This window comes from Peromyscus leucopus, chromosome 11 (assembly GCF_004664715.2).
Source record: "Peromyscus leucopus breed LL Stock chromosome 11, UCI_PerLeu_2.1, whole genome shotgun sequence".
Taxonomy (NCBI): domain Eukaryota; kingdom Metazoa; phylum Chordata; class Mammalia; order Rodentia; family Cricetidae; genus Peromyscus; species Peromyscus leucopus.
The window spans coordinates 23,620,013-23,631,697 of NC_051072.1; the positions used below are offsets into that span (position 1 = coordinate 23,620,013).

At 40.0% G+C, this 11,685-nt stretch overlaps 2 protein-coding genes across 2 annotated transcripts in view; one reads left to right on the top strand and one right to left on the bottom strand.

Moving 5' to 3' along the window:
* LOC114697366 (UDP-glucuronosyltransferase 3A2-like) overlaps nucleotides 1–4,818 on the bottom strand; it is a 28,855-nt gene extending 24,037 nt beyond the window's left edge. The window contains exons 1-2 of the mRNA XM_028875623.2: nucleotides 4,520–4,818; nucleotides 857–955 (exon numbers count right to left, since the gene is read on the bottom strand). Of these exons, the coding sequence (XP_028731456.1) occupies nucleotides 857–955; nucleotides 4,520–4,613 (193 nt within the window). The 5' untranslated portion in view covers nucleotides 4,614–4,818. The remainder of the gene's footprint in view (nucleotides 1–856; nucleotides 956–4,519) is intronic.
* Nucleotides 4,819–6,310: 1,492 nt separating this feature from the next.
* On the top strand, nucleotides 6,311–8,669 carry LOC114697363 (sodium/hydrogen exchanger 6-like). Its single transcript, XM_037209393.1, is given in 2 exon segments — nucleotides 6,311–6,368; nucleotides 6,371–8,669. Coding segments are annotated over 2 exon segments (2,106 nt in total). The 3' UTR covers nucleotides 8,419–8,669.
* The last annotated feature ends 3,016 nt before the right edge of the window (nucleotides 8,670–11,685 follow it).

The window sequence follows — 11,685 nt, forward strand, 5'->3', positions numbered from 1 at the left end:
AGTGCCATAACAAAATATCTGATGTTACTTAATTTATAGTGTTAATATTTTATTGAGATGGCTCCGCAGTTTAAAGTGTATACTACTGTTGCAGAGGACCCATGTTCAGTTCCCAAAATCCACATCAGGCAGCTCCCAACTGCTGACTAACTCCAGGTCCAGGTGATTCAAACACTTATGTTGGCCCTCTTGGGCACTTGTACTCATATGCAGAAATACACACCATAACATGTAAATATACACAATGAAAATAAATATAAACCTAAAGAATTATTTATTTTATACTTTTAAATATTGACAATCCAGAATTGTGTGGAGCCTCAGGTGGATGCCTATTCACTGCATCATAACACAGAAGGTGATATGTTTAATATATAGTGAGCCACATGACAAAAGAGAAGAAAAAGGCCAGAGAAGGGAAGGTTCATTCTTTCATAAACACCTACCCCACAAAGAAAATAATCTACCCGGGGATGGACAATGTAATTCCTTTCCAAGTGTATATCTTCATAAGCCAATCAGCTTTTACTAGGCCTAATACTTAAGGATCAGTAATGTTCAATACCATTGGTTCTAGCCATCTCATTCAACCTCTACCAAGAAGTAAAATACAGAATTATATCACATGAGGCCAAGATCACAAAGTCTAATGAGATCTACAAAATTTATATACACACACATACACACATTTAAACATACATACATATACACACACATATATTCACACAAAAATACACACATAACATGATTCATATCTAAATAAGATCGAATACAGAACTTGTATCAAGCAGTTCTATACAAAAGCCATTATTTTTTATTTAAAGTGACTTGATGTAATAATTGATTTTAAATGTACCTGGGGTGAGAAGCTTTTCATGAAACAGATAGGTCACATTATGGCCATGGTCTTGAAGAATTTGTGACACAAGGCTCATCACTATATAGTGGCTCCCACCTAGAAATAAAACATAAGTTCATTTTTGTGGAGACTAATGAAAAGATTTCTGACTACCATAAATAACTGACATTAAAAAAAGTTCAAAAGTAAGTGTAAAGATATAGATAGACTCATGACGCATAAACAGAAACCAGCACTTCCATGCTCTCAATTACGTTTCAGGTAATATCCAGGACATGAACCCAGAGCTCTGATCGATAACAATCCTCCATCAAAGATAGGAAGGTCATGCCTGAAGAGTTGACTCAGCAGTTAAAAGCAGTTGCTGCTCACACAGAGGACTCAGGCTCAATTCCCAGCACTCACATGATGCCTCACAACCACCTGAAACACTAGTTCCAGGAGATCTAACACCCTTTTCTGGCCTCCATGGGCATTTCATGCACATGCTGCACTTACATACTATATGTGCAGGCAAAGCACTCATAAACACAAACATAAAAAAAAATCTTTTTTAAAAATCTAAAGGTTCCCATCTTGATTATTGAGCTTGGACATTAGGAAAGAAAAAGGGAAATGATATCATTATAACCCAAAAAATTAAATAATTTTAAAAGCAAGTGAAAAATAGAGTCAGAATTTTTAGCAAGAGTGTGCAAGTCCCCCACTATAAAGATACTTATTAGAAAATGTATGTGAATTCATTATGGGAAACTATAAATGTGAGTTGTAGTCCTGCAAGAGGCAGCCCAATCTCTTCACCCTTCTTTTTCTCTAGGTTCAAGCCCATGTCTATAATCTGTTTCACTCCAACACTGAGGTACTCAGGATCCATCTCTGAAAGTGATCTAAAGCAGACACACTGTCCTTTGTGAAAGGTTGAATACAATAATTCAACCTTTATACTGGCACACTTCCGAATTTTGGCGTTCTATTATCTAGACAAAAAAAAAAAAAGTAAATATCATTTGAGCCACAGAATACAGATTTATAAGATCCATCTATCTTCAAGTTAGATGAAACACAGCAAGGCACAATAGAATCCTCCTCAGGATATCAAGTCATCTTTTTAGATTTACCTTGGAAGAAAATATTCCCAATATTCACACTTTAGAAATTTAGGGCAAGTCTCTGAATGTTCTGCCTCTACCACTGAGGAGACTGTGTTATTCCAGGGCTTAGGAGTACATCTAAATTTTCGTGCCCAGTTCTGTGTAATGATTACTTCTACAGCAGCTGAAAGAAAACTTCAGCTTTACATAATTATCATTAGCCACGCATAGGTGGCTCACACCTTTAATCCCAGCACTCCGGAGGCACAGGCAGATATGTCTATGAGTTTGGGGCCAGCCTGGTCTACAGAGTGATTTACAGGACAGCCAGGAAAACATAGAGAGGCTCTCTCACAAAAAGAAAAAAAGCACAAAAAAAAAAAAAAAAAAAAAAAACAAAGCGGGGAGGGAAGGAGAGTTTGCTCTGTGTTTAAAGTCCTGGATCTTCTTCCAAAGGACCCAGGTTCAATTCCAGGCACCCTCATAGAGGATTATAGCCACATGTAACTCCAGTTCCAGAAGATCTGATGCCTTCTTTGGAGTCCCACAGTGCCTGGGTACATAAGTAGCAAACATCCAGAAATGCAGGTAAAATATTCATACAATAAGAATAAATAAGAATTTATTTTTATCATCAACTTGCTGAAATAGTTAGGAGTAATGAAGAGAACCAGATAGGCTAACTTACTATTTGTTGCTCAAATTCTAAAGATCATATAAAAAAAATAATCCAGGGCCTGATATTGGGCTAAAAGCTGGGAGATCAGAAAGACTGAAGGAACAAGCCACAGTTCACCTCACCAACTCCACCAATCCTCTGACTGAATGAATGTCTGAGTTCTTAGCTGAAAGGTCTCCGGCCAAAAAGGACTTAGTTCCTGTCCCCCCGCGCCTTATATACCTTTCTCCGCCCAGCCATATTACTTCCTTCCTAGTGCTGGCATTAAATGCATGTGCATCCAAAGTACTGGGATTAAAGGCGTATTCCACCACTGCCTGACTCTGTTTCTCTCCTAGATTGAACCAATCTCTTCTAATCCAGATGGCTTTCAACTCAGAGAAAACAGATCTCTGCCTCCTAAGGGCTAGGATTAAAGATGTGTGCCACCACTGCTGGGCATCTATGTTTAATCTAGTGGCTTGTTCTGTTCTCTGATCTTCAGGTAAATGTTATTATGGTACACAATATATCACTACAACTATTCATTGTTAAATCCATAATGCCAGTAGCTTTGCTATAAAGCAGCATTAGGAGCCAATGATGAAATGCTTACAGTCTAGAGTTCCCTTATGACTATGACATCTAAAGGAGGTAGAGTTTCAGATAGATATACAAACTATAGTCACAAGGAGGTTAGTGACAAAATATCTTAATTTGCAAAATCTCCTTAGTAATAGTACAGAGTAAGCTCAGCTGTCAGAAGTCAGTAAGAGCAGAATCATAGTCCCTTCAGAATGAATAACTCTACTTTAGGTAATGAATTATTTAAAAAAAATCTAAGTAACCCATCCAGCTTCACTTGCTTTTGGCTAACTTTTAAAAATCATTAATTTTAGAGGTCATGGAGCACAACATGTGAGTTACTTGCTGACAACTTGGCTTTGGGTAATATCTGAGTGTACTGTGATCACACATTATAAATTAAGTTTCTAAGTTCTTTTTGCAGAAGCTTGAAGGTTACTTATGTTAAAATCTTGACTCTTTACCAGAAACACTAGGTATCCAAATCAGGATTAAAATAAGATAATGCATTCATCAATTCTGCCTTCCTATAATATCTATGTCCGTTCCTGCCCTAAACCTTGGGTCACACCATATTCAGTATGAATGCAAACATATTAAAAATTGTAAAAAAAAAAAAAAAAAAAAAAAAAAAAAAAAAAAAAGTGTTTTCACAAAGCCTATATATTGGTTTGATGTGAGCTCTGGACTTTTGATACTAATGTGTATTTCCCCTACCGAACCCTGACTTTTATCACTGATTGATGTATATAAAGCCCTACCCAGTTTCCATGAGCCCCAGACCAAACAATGGAGCCAGAACATTTGTGGTGTTCAGAGTAACATAGAAGTACCTACAATGAGATGATGCCATGATGGCATGCCATGATGATGTGATGGCAGTGACTGAGTGCCTTTATAGAAGAACAAGAATTACTTTTAAAAACAGAAATGTTTATGGATGTAGCCAAACACCTGAAAAATCAAGAAATGCTCATTGTTCCCTTTTTTGGAACAATAGACTAATCACTTTTCTAATATGCATCCCATCTACTCACAATCTAAAGCCCCAGTAGAGAAGCCTTTCTCATCTTCCTTATAATATACAACTCAGTCTCCTGCTGCTGTTTCCGCATCATATGCTATTCCCACCTACAATTTACCCCCACTCTTTGGTAGAATCACTTCTGAGCACCATATTTCACACTGCACCTTTCCTCCCCTAGGTTTGATCTAAGCCTAGCTAGAAAATCTCCTGCATGGTCGGTCCACTGCATGCTGTTTGCATGAGACATGTTAACCCAAGTATACTGGTCTCACAAGAATATATTCCCAGCAAGCACTCACCAGCTGTAGATATAGTCAGGATTTTTGCAGCATCCAAGAGAAGAACCTCAAGGAGAAATAAGCTCACTAGAATCCCAATCCAATGCTCAGCCATCTGTAAATCAAGTGGAGCACAGGCACAGGATGCACAGCTTGAGAACTGTGTGCCACTAAGGGACCCTGTGAACCTCTGTCACAAAGCACTGGCTGTGGCCTTGAAATGAGGTAAAATGAGATCTTATTCTGGTCTTCCAAATGTCCTCTTGCTCTTTGCCTTGTCTCTGCTGGTCTCTTTCCATTGGACATTCTGTTTTACCGTCCTTCACCAGAGTCGATAGAGGAAGAGGTGCTGAGTTAATATTTAACTTGTCCTCTAGCCACAATATCCTCTTTACTGTCACTAAATAACTCTCTAAATTGTGAATGAAGAAACCCTGAGAAATCCTGTCAATGACAGTATCTTGAAGTGACATGTACCATGATCCTTTTACAGGCCCATTCCCTAACTCACAAGAGTCTGCCTCCTCTGTCATTTCTCTATTTGTATCCTATTGCCATATCTGTAACCCGTTATGCCAGGTGCCAGTCTCAAAATCTCCAATAGTGTCAATGTAAGCTAATGATTCAGGAAAACACCTTATTGCCCAAGGGCTCTCACTAGTCACAAATTATTGAAAATGTGTTAGTGGCCTAAGTGCAGGACTTTACCCCCCAAAATAAAATATGTACCTGTCTTTACTTATTACTCTGTGACTTGTTGTGCAGCTGGGAGGCTGGACCACAGAGTCCTTCACTCCTTCTCCATTCACTTCCTGTTCTTTCTTCTTCCCAGATTTCTCCTCCTATTCAATCTCTCAGGCTGCCAGTCCTGCCTGTACTTTCTCTTGCCTAGCTACTTATCATTCAGCTCTTTATTAGACCAATCAGGCACAGTAACACAGCTTCACAGAGTTAAACAAATGCAACATATCCTTGCTTCATTCAGCGAGTGTTCCGCAGCATAAACAAATGTAGCACATCTTCAACTAATATTCCATAACATTTCCCCCTTTTGGCCTAAATGAAAATGAAAGGTTTTAACTTAACATAGTACAATCATACACAACAAAAACAGTTATCAAATAAGAATTACATTTACAACTCAGCCCATTAGTATTTAGCAATTTAAAGAAAATACTCCATTGTCTATCTTATCTTAGTGATTCTAAAGTTTTATACCTAGTTTACTTTTTAACCTAACTGAAGAAAAACTGTAACTATTTAATCTTTAACTCCAAAGACTCCAGGATGAAGGATGACCTAACAGCAGAGACATCTGGCTTTCTGGACAGTCACCTAAAGTTCCTCTGTAACATTGGGGCATCCATATCAGCCCAGGCCTACAATATCTGGCAGACTTTTCAGTGAAGCAGGAAATCGGAAGGACTCTCCTGCTTTGTATTGGCGAAGTTCATCAGTCACTTTCCTCTGAATCCTGCAGAATAGCTGACAGACTCCTCTGTGAAGTGACAGTTTTGAAAGACTGTCCAGCCTTGTTTTGACAAAGTTCAGCAGTGACTTTCCTGTGAGTGTTACATGTGCAGTCTGCACAGCACACTGGCAACACTCAAGGCAAAAGCAGTTTCTTGCCCAAATGGTTAGCCTTGCCACATTGAAAATAAACTCTAACTGGAGTTTCTCTGATGCCTATCATCCCTTTATGAAGTATTTTAGTGCTGCCAGGATCAGATATGTCTTATTGTCATGAAAAAACTTAGATTATTAAACTTCTTAAATGTTGAGAGGGGCGGGGGTAGGGGGTGGGGGGGAGACATGGCTGGGGCTCGGCGTGGCTGGCGGCTGGCGCCTGTTCGCCGTGGCGTCGCCAGGCCCGGGCCCGTCCACTTATGCGGCCCCTCTGGTTGCTCTTCGCAGTGAGCGTCTTTGCCTGGGCCGGGGCTTCAGACGGCTCCGGGGGAACGACGAGAGCCATGGACGAGGAGATCGTGTCTGAGAAGCAGGCGGAGGAGAGCCACCGGCAGGACAGCGCCAACCTGCTTATCTTCATCCTGCTGCTCACCCTCACCATTCTGACGATCTGGCTCTTCAAGCACCGCCGGGCCCGCTTCCTCCACGAAACCGGCCTTGCTGTGATTTATGGTCTTTTGGTGGGCCTTGTGCTTCGGTATGGCATTCATGTTCTCCGTGATGTGAATAATGTGACCCTGAGCTGTGAAGTGCAGTCAAGTCCGACTACCTTGCTGGTCAACGTCAGTGGAAAATTTTATGAATATATGCTGAAAGGAGAGATTAGCTCACATGAACTCAACAATGTTCAAGATAATGAAATGCTTAGGAAGGTTACTTTTGACCCTGAAGTCTTTTTCAACATACTGCTTCCTCCTATCATATTTTACGCAGGTTACAGTCTGAAAAGGAGACATTTCTTCCGGAACCTTGGGTCTATCTTAGCATATGCCTTTCTGGGAACAGCAATTTCTTGTTTCGTTATTGGGTCCATAATGTATGGCTGTGTAACTCTGATGAAAGTGACCGGACAGCTCGCAGGAGATCTTTACTTTACAGATCGCTTGCTGTTTGGCGCCATTGTCTCAGCCACAGACCCAGTGACTGTTCTTGCCATCTTCCACGAACTTCAAGTTGACGTTGAACTCTATGCTCTTCTCTTCGGTGAAAGTGTCCTCAGTGATGCCGTTGCCATGGTGCTGTCCTCCTCAATAGTGGCATACCAACCAGCTGGAGACAATAGCCACACCTTTGATGTCACAGCCATGTTCAAGTCTATTGGAATCTTCCTTGGGATCTTCAGTGGATCTTTTGCAATGGGTGCTGCTACAGGAGTGGTGACAGCTTTAGTGACAAAGTTCACCAAGTTGCGGGAGTTCCAGCTGCTGGAGACGGGTCTGTTCTTCTTGATGTCCTGGAGCACCTTCCTTTTGGCTGAAGCCTGGGGTTTCACAGGTGTGGTTGCAGTATTGTTTTGTGGAATCACACAGGCACATTATACGTACAATAATTTGTCCACAGAGTCTCAGCATAGAACGAAGCAGTTGTTTGAGCTTCTCAGTTTCTTAGCGGAGAATTTCATCTTCTCCTACATGGGGCTGACGCTGTTCACCTTCCAGAACCATGTCTTCAACCCAACATTTGTAGTAGGAGCATTTATTGCTATTTTCTTGGGAAGAGCTGCCAATATTTACCCCTTGTCTCTCTTACTTAATTTGGGTAGAAGAAGTAAGATTGGATCAAATTTTCAACACATGATGATGTTTGCTGGCCTTCGTGGTGCAATGGCATTTGCCTTGGCCATTCGTGACACTGCCACTTACGCACGACAAATGATGTTCAGCACCACACTTCTGATTGTATTTTTTACTGTGTGGGTATTTGGTGGTGGCACTACTGCCATGTTGTCATGCCTGCATATAAGGGTTGGTGTTGATTCAGACCAAGACCATTTGGGTGTTCCTGAAAATGAAAGGAGAACTACCAAAGCAGAGAGTGCCTGGCTCTTTCGGATGTGGTACAACTTTGATCATAACTACCTGAAGCCCCTACTGACGCACAGTGGGCCTCCTCTCACTACCACACTCCCGGCCTGCTGTGGACCCATCGCCAGGTGCCTCACCAGCCCTCAAGCATACGAAAACCAGGAGCAATTGAAAGATGATGACTCTGATCTTATTCTCAATGATGGTGATATCAGTTTGACGTATGGGGATTCTACTGTGAACACTGACTCAGAAACAGCCAATGCCCCAAGGAGATTTATGGGCAACAATTCTGAAGATGCTTTGGATCCGGAGCTTACATTTGGGGACCACAAACTAGTCATTCGTGGAACATGCCTGGTTCTTCCGATGGATGATTCTGAACCTGTGCTAAATTCATTAGATGATACAAGACACAGTCCAACCTAAGCTTTCTAATGCTCACTTAGTGGTTTGTAAACTTTGCACATGTGATTGTGAAGAAATGTGTACTACCTACAAGTCCTAGTGCTATTTATATGGCATAGGAAGAATATAAATACCCTGTACAAGGCAGATTGTGAACAGTCTGTCCTCTTAAGTTTTGCTGGCTGCACTACATTGGCCGGATCTGTTTTAGAAAGTTACTTTCACAGTAATGTTGTGTGTTCTGTTAGTTTAACATTTCAGTTAAAGTATAAAAGTGACAGATTGACCCTCTCTTATACCTGACATTTAACCAGAGTACTAAGTTCTTGTGATGTGAATTAATTTGTGTGTGGCAGGGGGAGGGAAGGGAAGGGGGGGAGAAGGGGGAGCTGTTAGTCCCTCGGGAATCTAAGGAGGAGAGGTTCCTTTGTTGGGAACTTTTGTTCATTGCTGCTGCCTTTGTCAGGACTTTTTTCTTTCCCTTTTCTCTGGTGGCCCTTTGTGGTGCAAGGAGCTGATGGCATTTTGATCTCACCCCATTCAGGTTGGGGACTGAAGTGTGGGGGATGTTTGTCCCCCATTGATGTGAAAGAACAGATTTCCTGACTACAGTACATTGATGCTCTGAGAAAGAAGGCTACAAATGACCTCCAAGACCTTATTTCTTTTCTTTCACACCAAGACCATAGGAACTGCATCCAGCTGGCTTAGCCAAAGTATAGGTGTATAGAGTTCAGGGCACTTGTTACAGCTTTGGGGGCACTGGAGCAAGTGGACATGGGGGAAGAGGCTGGTGGTGTTGGAGGTCTCTCTTCCCAAATATGTAAATATTCTCTACCAGATAAGTTAAAATAAGAAATGTAATTGCTGCTTCATTTTCGATTATGTTCTTTGTGTGTATAGTAAGCCTTGTTATCCGAAATTTTTATATCAATTTAAATCGCTGCTCTTTAGCAGCCAAACAGGAGCAAAATGTAAAATTTTTAAACTTACGATGTTTAGTGGTCACTTGTTAGTCGATAGTTGATGTTAAAAATTAATTTATGAACCCGTGATTGTTCTGTACTGCACCAAAGGCAGCCGGTAAGAGAAACACAGTGCTCTGCTGTGTCTTTGAAAGGATTCTGCTTTGTGTAAAGTGGGTGTAGTTGTCTTCATTGTCGTGTTCCTTTTTACTATTAGACACCTAAGCTGCCATGTGGTGGTTTTTGATGGTTTTTTCACTTCATATTCATCGTATGAGAGTGTTTTCTATTTTGTAGTGCTGCAAATACCTAAAGGTACATTGAACATTTGGAAGGGGATACTTTTTGATGGATGCTGATTCTGACCTGTTTCTGATTCAGGTCTGAGGAGAATTGCCTTAAATCTAACCCAATGAGAAAATTGATTACTTATGTGACATTCAAATTTTCCACTGAAAAATACCCTTCTAAACAAAACGTGCACTTACCCTCCCAAAGGGTTCTGTGCCATTGTGAACACTCCTTGAGATGTTAAGGGAATTGCAATGTTGTCCCCTTCGTGGCAGCCTTGACTGTCGGCATGGCCATTTGGTAGGTAGTGGTAGAGACTTTCCTGCTGTGCAGGAACTCCTCCTGTGAAGTCTGCATTTTATATGATGTGTAGCTCTTCATGCACTAAATAATTTCTTCTTCTTAATGTATGTTGGGGGTTTTCAATGTCAGCATCACTGACCCACACAGTTATTCAAGTTGTAAAAGGATATATAGTAATTTAACTACTCTCTTTTTACTCCATCAGGTTACTGAGCTCACATTATGAAAATGGCTATAAATACTTAGCATGACAAATTATGTAACCTGTCTCTTTCCGCATGCATAAGACTTGTCATTAAGGAAACTGATAATGCTTGAGTCCACTAAATCTGCCTTCATCAAAGGGGAACCAAGCCTGTTGTGCTTACATCTTCATCTGGAAGATTTTTTTCCCTCTCTCGTCTGTGTACACATCCCCATGCAAAGAGAAAACCATCTCTGTTGAGACAGCTATTGGAATTAAAGACCTGAATGAACTTTGATGAAGTACAGTCTGAGTTACCATCATGCATGAGTGAATTGCTCTCTTGGACCTGTTTTTCTGTTGTTTGTGGAACCTACATGTTTGATTGACTTGAACATTGCATCTTTCAGAGTTATTTTTTAAGATCTCTTGGCATTTACCCTAGTCTGTGTTTGGCAGTGTGCTGTTAAAGTACTAGACTTCTAATCTTTATGTGCTTTTTGTTTTCCCTTGGAGTACTTGGAAAGATGTAATAGTGGTTTCTTTTAGGAAAATCTGTCATTAAAAAAAAAATTATAACCTTGCCAAAAAAAAAAACTTCTTAAATGTTATATTCTGTAGGTCTTTGAAGTATTTGAAAATCATCTATCTGTCTAAAATACACCTGTTTAATCATGAAAACATACCAAATGTGACTACAAGTTTAATTATTATAGATTAACTACTAAACTCATCTCTTAATTATACATTGGATTTTAAATGATCTGCATAAGCACTATACACCAAACAAGAGTAGAAACTTATTCACAATGTAACAAAAATAATTGTAAATTTGTATCAGTCTGTCAAATCCATTCCAATGCATAATATGTGAGATTGATAGTTGTCTTTTTATCCTATATTTCTATATTCCTGTAAATGATAGAAAACAGACATAACTTGCCAAATAACAAAAGACCACCCATCCCATCTTTTGGGAATGTGGGTATCATGTACTCCAGACTGCTTCCTGTTGTCTGTGGGTAAAGGCATCTTTAGGAGGCCCTGAGAAAATGTGAGATAACAGCCAAGTCATGGGAAGATCAGCTATTTCCTTTATTGATATATATCACCTGTCAAGATTCAGGAGGTCTTCTCCAAGTAATCATGATCCATATCAACCCAGAATGAATCTACAAACTCTCATTTCTATGGAAACAAAAGCAACATCTCTTCTCCAATGTAACATATTTTTTGACATTATTTTAAAGTTAATATAGCCCTAAAGTATGTAGGTGGGCTCAATTTAGCAATCCAGTTCTCAAGTTCATGTCTGCCAGCAGCTGTCATTTGCTCCTCAGCATTCAAAATTTTCAAAATCAGAACAATACTATACAGGATCCAGATTCCCTGTTTATTTTGCATCATTATGTGGCTTTTTCTTTTATATTACTTTTACTCTCTCTTTAAACAGTTTATTTCTTTCTATGACTGTTAATAGCCTTTTTCTTTTTTCTTAAACCTTCACACATTGTAAAACACAGTGGAACCTATTTAGAGGGTTTT